General features: G+C 38.2%; 3 protein-coding genes across 6 annotated transcripts in view; 2 read left to right on the forward strand and 1 right to left on the reverse strand.

Annotated features, from left to right (window-relative positions):
* The window catches only part of LOC131796511 (uncharacterized), a 56562-nt gene that overhangs the window by 19201 nt on the left and 19768 nt on the right, over positions 1-17593 (forward strand). The window lies entirely within an intron of this gene.
* On the reverse strand, positions 4771-7441 carry LOC131770295 (uncharacterized). The gene has a single exon (XM_059086013.2). The coding sequence runs from the start codon at positions 7077-7079 to the stop codon at positions 4926-4928; it is 2154 nt and encodes a 717-aa protein (XP_058941996.1). The 5' UTR covers positions 7080-7441; the 3' UTR covers positions 4771-4925.
* LOC131796589 (beta-1,3-galactosyltransferase 1-like) lies at positions 13925-16129 on the forward strand. The gene has a single exon (XM_059114189.2). It carries the CDS (start codon positions 13993-13995, stop codon positions 14971-14973), a length of 981 nt encoding a protein of 326 aa, XP_058970172.2. The 5' UTR covers positions 13925-13992; the 3' UTR covers positions 14974-16129.

Genomic DNA, 17593 nt, shown 5'->3' on the forward strand with positions numbered 1-17593 from the left:
GAGAATGGAGAATTCAGAAATGAGAATGGAGAATGGAGAATTCAGAATTGAGAATTGAGAATGGAGAATGGAGAATGGAGAATGGAGAATAGAGAATGGAGAATGGTGAATGGAGATTGGAGAATGGAGAATAGAGAATTGAGAATTGAGAATGGAAAATGGAGAATAGAGAATGGAGAATGGAGAATGGAGAATGGGAATGGAGAACTGAGAATTGAGAATGGAGAATGGAGAATTGAGAATGGAGAATTGAGAATTGAGAATTGAGAATTGAGAATTGAGAATTGAGAATTGAGAATGGAAAACGGAGAATGGACAATTGAGAATTGAGAATGGAGAATAGAGAATAGAGAATGGAGAATGGAGAATGGAGAAATGAGAGTTGAGAATGGAGAATGGAGAATAGAGAATTGAGAATGGAGAATTGAGAATTGAGAATTGAGAATTGAGAATTGAAAATTGAGAAATGAGAATGGAGAATGGAAAATTGAGAATGGAAAATGGAGAATATAGAATGGAGAATGGAGAATGGAGAATTGAGAATTGAGAATGAGAATTGAGAATTGAGAATAGAGAATGGAGAATGGAGAATGGGGAATGAGGAATGGAGAATGAAGAATGGAAAATGAGGATTGGAGAATGAGGAATGGAGAATGGAGAATTGAGGATGGAGAATAGAGAATTGAGAATTGAGAATAGCGAATGGAGAATTGAGAATTGAAAATTGAAAATTGAGAATTGAGAATTGAGAATAGAGAATGGGGAATAGTAAATGAAGAATGGAGAATGAAGAATGGGGAATGAGGAATGGAAAATGAGGAATGGAAAATGAGGAATGGAGAATGGAGAATTGAGAATTTAGAATGGAGAATGGAGAATTGAGAATTGAGAATGGCGAATGGCGAATGGAGAATTGAGAATTGAGAATTGAGAATTGAGAATTGAAAATTGAGAATTGACAATTGAGAATTGAAAATGGAAAATGAAGAATTGAGAATGGAAAATGGAGAATTAAGAATTGGGAATTGAGAATGGAGAATTGAGAATAAAGAATGGAGAATGGAGAATGGAGAATGGAGAATGGAGAATGGAGAATTGAGAATTGAGCATTAAGAATTGAGAATTGAGAATGGAGAATGGAGAATTGAGAATTGAGAATGGAGAATAATGAATGGAGAATGGAGAATGGAGAATGGAGAATGGAGAATCAGGAATAGAGAATGGGGAATATTAAATGAAGAATGGAGAATGGAGAATGGAGAATCAGGAATAGAGAATGGGGAATAGTAAATGAAGAATGGAGAATGGAGAATGGAGAATGGGGAGTGAGGAATGGAGAATGAGGAATGGAAAATGAGGAATGGAGAATGAGGAATGGAGAATTGCGAATTGAGAATGGAGAATGGAGAATTGAGAATTGAGAATTTATAATTGAGAATTGAGAATTGAGAATGGAGAATTGAGAATTGAGAATTTATAATTGAGAATTGAGAATTGAGAATGGAGAATGGAGAATTGAGAATTGAGAATTTATAATTGAGAATGGAGAATTGAGAATTGAGAATGGAGAATGGAGAATTAAGAATTGAGAATGGAGAATTGAGAATTGAGGATGGCGAATGGCAAATGGAGAATGGAGAATTGAGAATTGAGCATTAAGAATTGAGAATTGAGAATGGAGAATGGAGAATGGAGAATGGAGAATGAAGAATAGAGAATCAGGAATAGAGAATGGGGAATAGTAAATGAAGAATGGAGAATGGAGAATGGAGAATGGGGAGTGAGGAATGGAGAATGAGGAATGGAAAATGAGGAATGGAGAATGAGGAATGGAGAATTGAGAATTGAGAATGGAGAATGGAGAATGGAGAATGGAGAATGGAGAATTGAGAATGGAGAAAGGAGAATTGAGAATGGAGAATGGAGAATTGAGAATTGAGAATTGAGAATTGAGAGTTGAGAATGGAGAATGGAGAATGGAGAATTGAGAATGGAGAATGGAGAATAAAGAAGAGAGAATGGAGAATCAGGAATGGAGAATTGAGAATTGGCATGGAGAATGAGGAATGGAGAATGGAGAATGGAGAATGGAGAATGGAGAATGGAGAATGGAGAATGGAGAATGGAGAATGGAGAATTGAGAATTGCAAATTGAGAATGGAGAATGGAGAATGGAGAATGGAGAATGAGGAATGGACAATGCAGAATGGAGAATTGAGAATTGAGAATTGCAAATTGAGAATGGAGAATGGAGAATTGAAAATGGAGAATGGAGAATGGAGAATTAAGAATGGAGATTGGAGAATGGAGAATGGAGAATGGAGAATGGAGAATGGAGAATGGAGAATTGAGAATTGAGAATTGAGAATGGAGAATGGAGAATGGAGAATTAAGAATGGAGAATGGAGAATGGAGAATAATAATCAGAATCAGGAATAGAGAATGGGGAATACTAAATGAAGAATGGAGAATGGAGAATGGGGAATGAGAAATGGAGAATGAGGAATGGAGAATGGAGAATGGAGAATTGAGGATTGAGAATTGAGAATTGAGAAATGAGAATGGTGAATTAAGAATGGAGAATGGAGAATTGAAAATGAAGAATGGAGAATGGGGAATGAGGAATGGAAAATGAGGAATGGAGAATGGAGAATTCAGAATTGAGAGTGGAGAATGGAGAATAGAGAATGGAGAATTGAAAATGGAGAATAGAGAATTGAGAAATATTGAGAATGGAGAATGGAGAATGAAGAATGAGGAATGGAGAATGGAGAATTGAGAATTGAGAATTGAGAATAGAGAACGGAGAATTGATAATGGATAATGGAGAATGGAGAATTAAGAATGGAGAATTGAGAATGGAGAATGGAGAATGGAGAATGGAGAATTGAGAATGGAGAATGGAGAATGGAGAATGGAAAATGGAGAATTGAGAATAGAGAATGGAGAATGGAGAATTGAGAATGGAGAATGGAGAATTGAGAATGGAGAATTGAGAATTGAGAATTGAGAATTGAGAATGGAGAATGGAGAATGGAGAATGGAGAATGGAGAATGGAGAATGGATAATGGAGAATGGAGAATGGAGAATGGAGAATTGAGAAATGAGAATGGAGAATGGAGAATGGAAAATGAAGAATGGAGAATGGAGAATTGACCCTTGGAAAATGGCTTTTGGAATTCCTAGGAATTCGTAGGATTTTCCTAGGAATTCCTAAAGGTGTGAATTTTCACGGTAAATTCGGACTGGGAATTCCTTGGAATTCCTAGGAATTCCCAACCATAACAACTCTGGTTCTAAAAACCAAGAAATTGCTAGAAATTCCCAGAAATTCCCAGAAATTCCAAGTTTATAGCCAACAGGACTTGGAATTCCTAGGAATTCCTAGGAATTCCTAGGAATTCCATTTCAGAGAACCAATGACTTTCCCTGAAAAGCTGTAAATCTAAAAAATTTCTAGGAATTTCTGGGAATTTCTGGGAATTTTTGGGAATTTTTAGGAATGTTTAAGAATTACTGGGAATTTTAAGCAAAAATTTGAGGCTAATGATATTATATAAATACTTTAAATTAAAAAAACCCAGCTAAAATTCAAGTATTCAATGAAATTTATTTAGAAGCTTAATTAAGGCTTACACGTAAAATATTTTTGATTAATTATTAAGATCAATGTGTGGTAATATTAGGATGGAATTTGATTTATTTTTCTTTTCTTGAAAACTTCATACGGATTAACCCTCAATTACAGCTATTCATATAAAATAGTTCTAATCAATCATTAAATTTGGTTTGACACAAATTGTGAATAAAATCTGTTGATTCTTTTCCATAAAATACAATATCTTAAGTTATATTTGAAAACCAAGCACTCTTGGGAGTGAAGGGGCTAATTACAGACAAATAAAATTAATTTTTTGATTAAAATCTTGTTGTAACTGTAACAATAAATTAGAATGAAGTTATCCTAAACTGCAAACTTAGCTGCTGTTTGTACTGTTTGTATTTTTTTTCCTGGGCTCACAATGAGTTGGCCTTGAATGAGGTTGTCAACAAGAACCTTGACCATTTTGTATCTGGATTCCTTGACATCTGACTTTGAAAAAAAATAATATATTAAAATATGTATATTTAAAGCTCAGACCAGGCTTTTAAGATGGCTATGAGGAAAAGGGCATTCATTGGATTCTCAAATTGAGAAATCTCTGTTATATTGAGTGACTTTTATATTGGAGTTAGTACATCTCTCTCATGGATTTGACTAAAAAAGGGCTGAATATATTATTTTGTTTTTACCAAGGAGGGCTTCTTTATGTACTAAGGTTTGTTTAATAACAGTTCCTATTATGAATCTTGAATGTTCCCAAACGTGACTAGAGGAATCTTGAAACCTTATTGATAGGTTTATTTCATTGTAAAGCATAAGCTTAAGAAACTGCGGCATGCAAGTGACCGATTCGATTCTCAGAATTATTCTAGTTTCAGTTGCGCCGAGCGTTATGTAAGCTTAATTCAACCCGCTACATCTATTCTTTTATAAGATTTTGATCACGTAACGAATATCGCAATTTTTACTCACCACAAACTTTCAAAGTCGTAGGTTTACAGATGGCCACTCGACCATTGTTTGTACCAGTCAATATGTCAACTGTTGTCCCTTCTTTTAACTCTACGGCGCCAACGACTTTCTTTTCTTTTACAACACTCACGCTATTCTCGTTTTCCCATTGAACCACAATAAAAGCTATCTTTAGAAATGTTATATTAACAGACCTTCCAACCCCCATCACATGCAAATCTGGAGGTTTTAAAAAAAAAAGCCTAGAGAAACCTGGAGATTAGGACCTCAAACCTGGAGACTTCAAAAATATGCGTCAAATAAAAAAAACGACGACAGATTATTTGTTTCAGAGTATTCCTTACCTTCTCAGTGTTCTCTGTTGTAGTCTTTCGCTGCCTTTTTTGCAGAGCTGAGAAGATTCTCATCAGGGTTGAACTTAAAACACGGTGAGGTTTCCTCTGGGTACTGCAACTTCATTGCCAGTAAATTCGATAGAGTTCCCTCCAGTTTAAGGGAGGACCGACTATCTGTTTTGTTCTTGCGAACCATGCTGAACAGCCTCTCCTCCCCTGCATTACTGTGTGGCAAAAGTACAACCAGCTCTGCCACCTTCTGAAGATGGCAAAATCTTTTTGCTGAGGATTCAGGAATTACCATTTGTGACATGTACCACCAGAGAATGTCTACTCTGTAATGGAAAATTTCCTGATCATTAACTAATCCATCAACAACTTTAGCTTCCTTCCAAGCAATCACACCAATGTCTTCATCTGTTAGAGACTGATAATCACGAAATTCATCATACATCTCATCAATGTTAACAGTGTTCAAGGCTGATTTGAACCTGGATAGAAAGTATTCTACACTCTCCCATTTTGCCTGACTACGTTTCTGAACGTTGATCCATCTTGCATGCTTCAGCAGCTCATCAGTAATAGGAAACTTGCTCAAAACATATTGGAAGGCTGCCTTGAAATATTCATGTGCTGCTGTTAAGAAACGAGTGTAGGCTGTTTGAGATATTTCCCCTTGATTAAGTAGCCTCTGTAGTGTAAACTTTGTCGTCCCTCCTAAGTGAATTTCTGCAAGGGGTATATAAATTGTTGGATCTTGCAAATTAATTTCATTAAGTGGTTTCTTCATGACCTCCACCTTGATAACACGATTTCCAAGAGTATTTGCAAGTTTTATGACAGAGTCATAAACTATGTGAATGGATGGCTCGTCTGACTGCAAAAGTTTGTTAAAATTTGTAAACAGTGGGATGGAAGCATTGTGAAAAAACAGGGAAACTTCTGTGAGTGGATTTTCAAAGGCTTTCTGTAACCTCTTGAATCTCGCATCACCAGCATCTTCACTCAAAAAGTATGACTTCAATCCAGTATACTTTTCAAGTGTGCGTTGAACGCAGCGTTCTAAAGAAAGCCACCTGGTAGAAGAATGCTTCAGTATCTTACCATACTCCTGGTTACAAAACTGCATGTACTCAAGTAGGATCCCTTTCCGTTTTGTGCTTTTATCAAACCAGTAATACTGATCAATAAGAAGCTCTTCTGCACTGATTCCTATAATCTTTGCAAATTCGTCATGAGCTCTACTTGCTGCAATGTGCGCCAAATGGCAAGGACATCCCAATACATAGGTCTCTGGATTTTTTGCTTTGAAGTGGGATGCCAAAGAATTGTGAGCACCCACCATTGAATTAGTGTTATCTACTGAAAGGCTGACAACCTGATTCCATGGTATTTCATCAGTCTCTAACTTTTCCTGGACAACACCAAAAAGAGTTTCTGCTTTTGACGCATCCCTGCCACTTGTCACACACATATGATAAAAATGAGATGTAACAGTTTTGGCTCTTTCTACATCGAAAATTCTTACGGTTGCTGGATTCATCTTTTCAACATCTGTATCACTCGACCCATCAATTCCAATACTGAATGGATGTTTCTGACAGTGCTGTACAACATATCTGTGACAATGTGGTCCCAGAGCCTTATTGATGATAGCCATAGTCTTTGTTCTTGCACATCCATACTGCTTAGCAATTTCACTGTCTGGAAATACTGCCCTAAACAATGGCCCAAGGTGATCTGAAGTTGCAAGTGGGAGGTTATGCTGGATCAGAAAATTTGTTGTTAGGACTTCTGCTCTGGTAACTGCACTTTGTATAACACTACCGCCTGAACCAAACATGCCCGCTACTGATGGCTGATTTTTCGCTGCTTTCGTCGATAACTTGTGAGATTCTGTATTACAATGATCTTTCACGTCTTTTAGACCCTGGTGGTCACAGCGTATTGTCTTGAGACAAGGCACACAATAAAAAGAATGCTTGTCGTTTCTTACTGCTTTCACGGGATATAAATTGCTCCACTCAACCTTAAATGTCGTACGATACTTAGCTGCTCCAAGGGTAGCTGGTTTCCTTTTCTTCGCGGTAGATGGCTGAGGTTCCGAAGTATCAGAGTCATTTTGAGAACTTGTTTCACTCTCGTGTGCTGGACGACGAGTAGCCATTTTGAAATTTGTGTTCGATGGTTAAGCTTTCCCAGAAACCTTAGCGCACCGATGTTTCATTAGAATGAGGCTGGCATTGGGCTCATTCTTCGGCCGTGTCTTGGTGCGCCCGCGATCCTCTGGTAGCGGTGAGTAACCTGGGCGCAACAAGACACGACTGGAGACTGAGCCTAGCATTGGCGCCATTTCCCTCGCAAATTAGTTTTGATGCCTGATTCGGCTGTTATGAGCACAGATTTTTTTGCTATTCCTTCATACCTTCCGGAATTGTTTGGCAATTTTAAAACTTTCTGATTCACCGTGAGATTAAGGGGCAAAACCGTGAGACCGTGAGTTGACATCCCAAACCGTGAGTCTCACGGTCAAACCGTGAGGGTTGGAAGGTCTGTATTAAGCAAAACAGTTGAGAAAAGCGATCAACCGATGAAAAGTACATTCAAAGATGAGCGCCAATGGAGTCTTCTTTGTTTCCGATCACGGGCATGATCACGTGGATCTTTTAGGACTTGTCATTGGCTAGCAAAGTGAATCCGCTGGCTTGCCGATTGCAGTGTCAGGAGAAGCGCCCAACTTTATTCTGACTTCTCCGACCGGTTCTCTGCTTCTCGAAGATGGATAGCTTGGTGATATAAATTAAGATGTGAGCTCACTCTATGTAGAAATAATCGACAAGAATCGATCGTATTACAAATGCACGATTTGTGGCCGAAAGTTGTCGAGGAAACAAAGACTCGAAACTCACTTGAGTTGTGTTAATGGCAAAGGTGAGAAATAACACAAGCCAATCACAGTTTTGAATGCGACTACAAATCGTCTTTTACCCTCATATTTATAAAAGAAGGATACCACATTCGGAAGTATAAGAGATACATAGATGATCCCAGTGTACCAGTACCTAAATCTACAAAGCTTGACCGTAGCAAGCGTTCAGCAACACGTTCCAACACCGCCATCTCGATTCCTCAGTCAGTCGTTTCCACTGAACTTAAAGCAGTATTGACAACAGAGTAGAGTGCGTCTTACAAAGGAGAAACATTTGTACAAGAGACAGAAGTAGCTATATGCGATTACAGAGGTGCGTTGGAACTCTGGTCCACAAATAGTTATGCACTGCCCGAAGTATAAAACAATTTTGTTGATAGCTGACAGACAGAGAAGAACAACAAGTAAACTTAAGAGCTGTTATTATTGAAGTGTGACTAGCACTTTTCATTTTTATATAAAGAAGGACTTGTAATTTGCACCAAAAATAAAAAGATGTAATGTTTTTTGGGAGATCCAGTGATTGGGACATTTAAGAAATTAAGTTATGAAAGGAAACTTGGTTGGTACTTCTCACTACTAACAAGTCTTGTTGACAAATATTTTCAGATCAGAGTTTCAAATAAAGTAAATTGAAGACGTCATATAAAAGGTCTTTTTCCTCAAAGGGAACATTGACTACCTCTGTCTTTTCTGCATGCCAAATGTTTGCAAAGTGTGTGGATGATCCGCAAGTATTGGAACTCTTACAAAAATGTTTTGTAAGAATAAAAACAGCAAAACAAATTACAGCAATTAGTCATGAAAATAGAGCAAAAAACTGGAAAAAAAAAAGCAGCAACAACAATCATGAAAAAAGAAAGAGTAATTAGGTATTGAATTTGTTTCTCTAAGGCATGAAATTTCTACTAAAAGTATTGTCAACAAAAAGTCTCTGACAGCGTTTGAGGCAACTGAGCTTGACTGTTCCAAGGTTTTCTAACAAAGGCAACCAGTAATGTAGGTTAGGGAAGTAAGATAATAATGTAATTATTGTTAATTATTGTGGAAGTTGGCAATTTCCATTTAACATAACTGACAGCTGGTTCATGAGAAAATCCATATTAATGTAAAGATTTACTAAAACTTAGTTTGAGTAATAAATTTCATGATCTTTAAGTTATAAACATGTACATGTATGTATATCTCTTGGTAAGTTTTGTATAGCATACCTTTTATTGAGCCAAAGTTTTAAGCCTCTGAAATTACTCTTTTTCTTAAAACCTTCACATTCAAGGTATTGAGAATTTCTTAGAATTTATGTGGACCTCAGGGTATTAAAATTTCCTCAAATTCAATTCCCAGAAATTCCCAAGAGTTCCACACTTCTTAAATTATAGGTAGTTTGTAAAGCTGAGAATTCCTAGGAATTCCTAGGGATTCCAAGTCCTCACAAAACTGGAGTCTTCCTTTCCCAGAAATTCCCAGTAATTCCAAGCTTTTTAAATCAGAGTTAATTTGCATAGTTGGGAATGCTGAATGTTGAATTCCCAGAAATTCCCAGAAAACTGGGAATTCAGTTTGCAAGGGTCATTTGCATAATTGGGAATTTTTGAGAATTCCTAGGAATTCCCAGAAAACTGGGAATTCAGTTTGCAAGGGTGAGGATGGAGAATGGAGAATGAGGAATGGAGAATGGAGAGTTGAGTATTGAGAATGGAGAATGGAGAATGGTGAATGGAGACTGGAGAATGGAGAATGGAGAATGGAGAATGGAGAATGGAGAATGGAGAATGGAGTATTGAGAATTGAGTATTGAGAATGGAGAATGGAGAATGGAAAATGGAGAATGGAGAATTGACAATGGAGAATTGAGAATGGAGAATAGAGAATAGAGAATGGAGAATTGAGAATTGAGCATTGAGAATTGAAAGTGGAGAATTGAGAATGGAGAATGGAGAATTGAGAATTGAGAATTGAGAATGGAGAATGAGGAATGGAGAATGGAAAATGGAGAATTGAGAATGGAAAATGGTAAATGGAGAATGAGGAATGGAGAATGGAGAGTGGAGAATGGAGAATGGAGAATGGAGAATTGAGAATGTAGAATTGAGAATGGTGAAAGGAGACTGGAGAATGGAGAATTGAGAATTGAGAGTGGAGAATGGAGAATGAGGAATGGAGAATGGAGAATGGTGAATGGAGAATGGAGAATGGAGAATGGAGAATGGAGAATGGTGAATGGAGAATGGAGAATGGAGAATGAGGAATGGAGAATGGAGAATGGAGAATGGAGAATGGTAATGGAGAATGGAGAATGGAGAATGGAGAATGGGGAATGGAGAATGGAGAATTGAGATTGGAGAATTGAGAATGGAGAATGGGGAATGGTGAATGGAGAATGGAGAATGGTGAATGGAGAATGGAGAATGGAGAATGGAGAATGGAGAATTGAGAATGGAGAATTGAGAATGGAGAATGGGGAAGGGTGAATGGAGAATGGAGAATGGTGAATGGAGAATGGAGAATGGAGAATGGTGAATGGAGAATGGAGAATGGTGAATGGAGAATGGAGAATGGAGAATTGAGAATTGAGAGTGGAGAATGGAGAATGGAGAATGAGGAATGGAGAATGGAGAATGGAGAATTGAGAATGGAGAATGGAGAATCGAGTATGGAGAATTGAGAATGGAGAATGAGGAATGGAGAATCGAGAATGGAGAATTGAGAATTGAGAATTGAGAATGGAGAATGGAGAATGAAGAATGGAGAATGGAGAATAGAGTATTGAGAATGGAGAATTGAGAATGGAGAATGGAGAATGGGGAATGGAGAATGGAGAATGGAGAATTGAGAATGAGGAATGGAGAATGGAGAATGAGGAATGGACAATGGAGAATGGGGAATGGACAATGGAGAATGGGGAATTGAGAATTGAGAATGGAGAATGGTAATGGAGAATGGAGAATGGAGAATGGGGAATGGAGAATGGAGAATGGAGAATTGAGATTGGAGAATTGAGAATGGAGAATGGGGAATGGTGAATGGAGAATGGAGAATGGTGAATGGAGAATGGAGAATGGAGAATGGAGAATTGAGAATGGAGAATGGGGAAGGGTGAATGGAGAATGGTGAATGGTGAATGGAGAATGGAGAATGGTGAATGGAGAATGGAGAATGGTGAATGGTGAATGGAGAATGGAGAATGGTGAATAGAGAATGGAGAATGGAGAATTGAGAATGGAGAATGGGGAAGGGTGAATGGAGAATGGTGAATGGTGAATGGAGAATGGTGAATGGAGAATGGAGAATGGTGAATGGTGAATGGAGAATGGTGAATGGAGAATGGAGAATGGTGAATAGAGAATGGAGAATGGAGAATTGAGAATTGAGAATGGAGAATGAGGAATGGAGAATGGAGAATGGAGAATTGAGAATTGAGAATGGAGAATGGAGAATGGAGAATGGAGTATGGAGAATGAGGAATGGAGAATGGAGAATTGAGATTTGAGAATGGAGAATGGAGAATGGAGAATGAGGAATGGAGAATCGAGAATGGAGAATTGAGAATTGAGAATTGAGAATGGAGAATGGAGAATGGAGAATGAAGAATGGAGAATGGAGAATAGAGTATTGAGAATGGAGAATTGAGAATGGAGAATTGAGAATGGAGAATGGAGAATTGAGAATTGAGAATGCAGAATGGAGAATTGAGAATTGAGAATGGAGAATGGAGAATGGAGAATGGAGAATTGAGAATGAGGAATGGAGAATTGAGAATGGAGAATGGAGAATTCAGAATTGAGAGTGGAGAATGGAGAATAGAGAATGGAGAATTGAAAATGGAGAATAGAGAATTGAGAAATATTGAGAATGGAGAATGGAGAATGAAGAATGAAGAATGGAGAATGGAGAATTGAGAATTGAGAATTGAGAATAGAGAACGGAGAATGGAGAATTGAGAATGAGGAATGGAGAATTGAGAATGGAGAATGGAGAATGAGGAATGGACAATGGAGAATGGGGAATTGAGAATGGAGAATGGAGAATGGAGAATTGAGAATTGAGAATGGAGAATGGAGAATGAGGAATGGAGAATGGAGAATGGAGAATTGAGAATTGAGAATTGAGAATGGAGAATTGAGAATGGAGAATGAGGAATGGAGAATGGAGAATTGAGAATGGAGAATGAAGAATGGAGAATGGAGAATGGAGAATTGAGAGTGGAGAATGAGGAATGGAGAATGGAAAATGGAGAATTGAGAATTGAGAATTGAGAATTGAGAATGGAGAATGGTAAATGGAGAATGAGGAATGGAGAATGGAGAGTGGAGGATAATGAATGGACAATGGAGAAAGGAGAATGAGGAATGGAGATTGGAGAATCAGGAATAGAGAATAGAGAATTGAGAATGAGGAATAGAGAATGGAGAATGAAGAATGGAGAATATAGAATGAGGAATAGAGAATGGGAAATGGTGAATGAGGAATGGAGAATAGAGAATGGTGAATGGAGAATGGAGAATGGGGAATGGAGAATGGGAATTGGTAATTGGAAAACTTGCCAGACTTTTGTAAATCGCCATTTTCGTCAATGTTTGAAGGACCCGATATCGTACATCAAGTGTCTGTGACTTTACCCTGGGTATGGTTATACTGGCAGCAATTTGGAGAACATATAGCTTCAACGAGAAATTCTTCTTCCGCAGCAAGTATTGAAGCCAGGATATTAGTTTGATGCGATCCCCACAAATTTGGAAAGTGCAAGAACTTTACCAATTTTCGCTTTGTGAAAAAGTGGAAAAATATTTGAATTCAACTAAATGCGACCCGGCCCTAATAGGGGTTTTCTTGATCAGACACAAACCACTTGTTTCACTTTGCAAGCTAACGACCATAGGACGCGCCAATCTGATATCTCTGCCGTAAATATTAATAGCACGTGATGCATCAGACTCTTGAACTTCCATGGGTTTCCCGCAAATATGAGTAAACTCATCTTTAACCCTTTAACTCCCAAGATCTGATTGTTAATTCTCCCCTCTGGCTGTTACACATTTCCTTGTAAATAAGTTGCGAGAATTTGGTGTTAGATCAAGATAACAACTTCGACCTGATACATTTGAGAATTCTCATTACCTATTTGCTGGATAGTGCATGTATATTGTAGGGAGAAGTTATTTGTTCATCATTTGTGGGAGTTAAAGGGTTAAAATGTGAACGAACACCCGACCAGAGCCTCGATTGTTGATGTTAATAAAAATTATTCCCTCTTTTAGAAAATTAATTGACATTACCATGTAAATTATACTCGTTACTCGCTAAGCTTCAGATAGTGACTTAACGAAACAAGTCGGGGTAACTTCCTACAATTTATGCTTTCTCTTTAATTTTGATAAAAATATCTACTCCGCATTATAAACAATAAATTTCCCATTTTCCATTTTGCAATTTTATTTTCCCATCTGATTTTCCCATTCCCCATTGCTCATTCCCGCTTTTAGTAACATCCGTTTTAAGGCTCCGTGTCAGCCCATTATGTCAACGTGCATGCTGCTGCATTCGTTTGTATGCCATCCTGTGCCTCATTTTGAATGTTTGAGCAAAGGGCTTTTGCTGTAATCCGAGCGTAACGATGTAAACACAGTCCTTCAAGATCACAAAGAAGAGACAGTAGTTCAAGTGCAAGCGCTTTCACGTTATCATCCATCCTGAACCACCTAAAAGTTCATCCCGTCGTCAAACAGATCAGACCTGCCCCTCTGTAGAGGTAGTACACTACAGTCAAGTGCAGCAAGTTTCTTAAGAAGTCCCGTTCAGGGCTTTCAGTTCATACTTTCATACTCGCCTTTGGAAGCCCAATACTTGTAGACTTTTTCCCAGTCTTTTTGTTACTTTCTGTGTTATTTCTTTTTTTTAAGCATTCTCCCTCAAACTCTAAATCAAATCGTTGCGACTTTCTCTTCACCTTTCCGCCGCTTTGCTTTGTTGTGCTTTCGCCGACCTCAATCAATTTAATTTAAATATTTTGCACTGTTTGAGATTTATTCACGTGTTCTCGGCAAATGAGCATGCGTTAGGTTTCGCTTTAGGCGACGCCTGCAGGCAGTTGTACACACCGTCGACTTGACTTGACTTGAATACCCAATTATATCGGGTTTGCCGGAATACAATGATCAGAATTCGTGGAAAAAGAGTTTTGACGGTTTTAGCTTTTGTGATGGCAATTTGTGTATCTTTCCAGCTAGGTCTTATATGGAGTACTCGTTCCTCCTTTTCTGACATTGTTCGTGAACAACTAGATGTCGAAAGCCATATGCAGCGGTTGCAATTACGAGAACTGAAAATGAATCACACGACAACTTCTACTTCGCAAGTTAATTACAAATCATTTCTTATAACTAGGAGATCTTGTATGCAACATTACGATCTTCTTATCATTATCTCATCCGCTCCAGGTAACTTCGAAAGAAGGAATAACATTCGTAAGACATGGGCATTTGAAAGATCCGCAAAACCAAGATGGACGTCCGTTTTTCTTGTCGCTCAAACACGGAATGAAACAGTTTCGAACGTGTTGCTTGACGAAGATGAAGCTCTTAAGGACCTCGTTCGAGCTAGCTATTATGACCACTACTGGAATCAAACCCGAAAGATACAAATGGGCTTCGAGTGGGCAGTAACGTATTGCAATTTCTCGTTTCTTTTGAAATTGGATGACGACGTTTTCGTGCACGTTCCAAGAGTTCTCTCCTTCTTAAGCGCACCCACCACGCCGAAGAAGATGCTTTATGCTGGCTGTCATTATGCAAACATGGGCCCTCATAGGAAAGGCAAATGGATGGTAACTTACGAGGAGTATAACGAGACAAGATATCCAGACTTTTGCCCCGGTTTTGGATACATTTTATCTCACGATGTTGTGCGCGCATTTGTTGACACTTTCTCTTCTTTGCCGTTCTTCAGACTGGACGATGTTTACGTTGGCATGCTGGCGAGTAAGAACGGAATAAGTATCACAAACAATGTGGGCTTTGAAGTATGGCATCCACCCCAATATGTATGTGTTCCAACAAAGGATACTTTAGTCAGGCATGATGTAGGGGAAGAGTGCCAGATGAAAATGTTTAACTTAACCATTTTCCCTCAGTAGTTCAATGGCGTGGTTAGTACATACGAATATTTAGACAAATTCTTCAGCGAATGATGTTTCCCTGTTCGATATCCGTTGTTGATTTGAATGCAGCTAATTAAAGCTATCTTTGTCTTGAATGGGCGTTGCTCGAAGAATCAGAATCAGGGCATTGGATGCTACAACATTCACCGACAATCAGGCTGAGTGTCAGAGGGAGTTGTATATCTGTCACTATTAGCAGTAGATATCGAGATACGACTATCGCAGTTTATTATTTTATAGGGAATGTTATTGAATCTTATTGCTCTCTCATCTTATAAAAATTGATTGCAACTTTAAATACATTTATTTTTCCTTGAAAATGCACAAAAAGTGACTGTGGAGAAGTTTGTTGGAAACTATCAAAATGTGATGTAAGATTTAGCTCTTACCGACCTAAGAGCAATGAAGACTTTATATTCTTTGATCCAGAAACATACAGGGTGAGGAAGCAAGAGACACGGAAAAATTTATATCAGAAATGAAGTTGATAAAATGAACTCTTCCAGCGGGTTTTTAAGCAATCTTAAAACATTGACTCATACATGTAACCAAAGATTACTCAACGGAACTATTCCGTTTCAGTGTAGAATAGAAACTGTCACACTGCTACAGAGGTCAGATAATTTCTAGGATTTCAATTTTACTTTTACCTATTAAAAGAGAGTTCTCATTATTATGCTCAGAAATGCTGACTAAAAACCTGGTTTTGATGTAAAAAAGATGTTGGTTAGAGTATTTATGTTTTAAATATTGTCAGTTTAGAATTCATAAACTCATATCAATTCAATTCAAGTCAATTCAGTTGTACTGTTATATTTACAGCTTGACATCTACTGCTCGCAGATAGCAACAGTTAGTCGAGGCAAGCAGTAGTTTCACACATATTAAGAAAAACTTTACGGTAACAAATCACAGAAAAGAGATAAATATTCACTTGATAGTTATGCTAAATAAGGCTGATTAAAAACCTGAATATACTATAAAAATATGTTGGTTAGAGTGTTGTTACTTATTGTCAGCTTAGAATTCATAAACCCATATCCTGCATGAGTTTCCATCGATCAATTCATTTTATAAACCTGCTTATGCCATTAAAACGTTGAATGGACTCATGCCTGCACTCCAAAACAGAGAACGCCTCAGTGTCTTCACTTTAAGGAAGAAATGCCTCACTCGTACATGTACATTATGTAAAATTAGCTTCAGAGCCAACGGCCATTAGGCAGCATGACATTGATGTTTTACATCAGTCTAAAACAAAGATTCGATGTTTTTATTCAAAAAGCAGAGCAGAAGATGTTGCCTTCTTCATAGACAAGTTTAAGACCTCCATAATGCCATGTAGGGGATGAGATATGAACATTGAAGGCACTATTGCCCAATGCAAATCTCTTCTTTTACAAGGAAAGCAAGTCACTGCTGAGAAGGTGGATAGTCTTGTTGCGGCAGCGAGCACGTTTGCAGAAAAAATATTCTCGGATTGTGCCTTCATCGAGCTTCCAAAGCAGTACAAGCGGAAATTAAACGAAAGGAAAACAAACAGTGAGTAAATATGGAACAGACTGAAACCTTCATTCCATCTAAACAGTCGATCCGTAAAATCATCTTTCAGTAAATTCACAGCACACAAAATCCATTAGATCTGCAATCGTGAAAGAAGAGTGTCTTTAACTTGCTCTTCTTGAAGTACGGACAGGCCATGTCGATCTAAACAGCATAAACAGAGGTTATGCCGGCAGAAAACACTCAGTACTCTTGCCACAGAACCGATTTGAAGAGCGTAAACAGCAGGATAAAAAGACATTCCGGCAGCGAGGTGGTTCTACGTCACCGAATCTATTCCGTGTAAATAACCTACGTGTTAAGAAAGACCTCCAACTTTGGCTAAAAACGCCGAATGCAAATGTTTCGGTCCTGGAAAATAGACAACCGTCGTTTTTCTCTCCGTAAGTGTCATTCCATGCTTTTGGGAATGGCTCTTAGATTTAGACCTCCGCTAAAGCATCCGCCTGCGGCCCAGTTTGGTATACAAATCAGAGACAGTCGAATCTAAGTGATCACACGATTAAATTCCTTCCCGTCGATAACAAGCTTAGGCCGGCGCTTCTGTCAACAGATTGGGTGTAAATCGAGATACAGCCATCTGCACGATGAACTTTATTATTTCTGGGTCATTTTGAGGCACTGGTATGTTTGTCGTGACAGTAGAATAAAGCACCGACGACAGCTTATGTAAAAGTTCTGTCAGTTTATCGTCTTTTCCAAAAATAGCAAGATTCCTACTTGGTTGCGATCATTAAATGACTCCGACTCAAATTTACGTTATTCGTGTAAATAAGACACCTACGGTAGGACGACCCATTGCTGCCTCTCACTCGTACATTACTTGGCCTATAAGTATTTTTGTTGATGAACTTCTTACGATAAAAATACACATGCCTTCTGTGCTTGGGGATTCTAGTGAGTTAATCCAATTCGTTGAAAACACGGGTAACAAGTTTAACGATAGCGATAGCAAGCTTAGGCCGGCGCTTCTGTCAACAGATTGGGTGTAAATCGAGATACAGCCATCTGCACGATGAACTTTATTATTTCT

The sequence above is a fragment of the Pocillopora verrucosa genome, chromosome 3 (assembly GCF_036669915.1).
Source record: "Pocillopora verrucosa isolate sample1 chromosome 3, ASM3666991v2, whole genome shotgun sequence".
NCBI lineage: Eukaryota > Metazoa > Cnidaria > Anthozoa > Scleractinia > Pocilloporidae > Pocillopora > Pocillopora verrucosa.

Excerpts from the sequence above, each read along its gene's own strand:
- LOC131770295 (XM_059086013.2), bottom strand. The coding sequence starts at position 7,079 with ATGGCTACTCGTCGTCCAGCACACGAGAGTGAAACAAGTTCTCAAAAT.
- LOC131796589 (XM_059114189.2), top strand. The coding sequence starts at position 13,993 with ATGATCAGAATTCGTGGAAAAAGAGTTTTGACGGTTTTAGCTTTTGTG.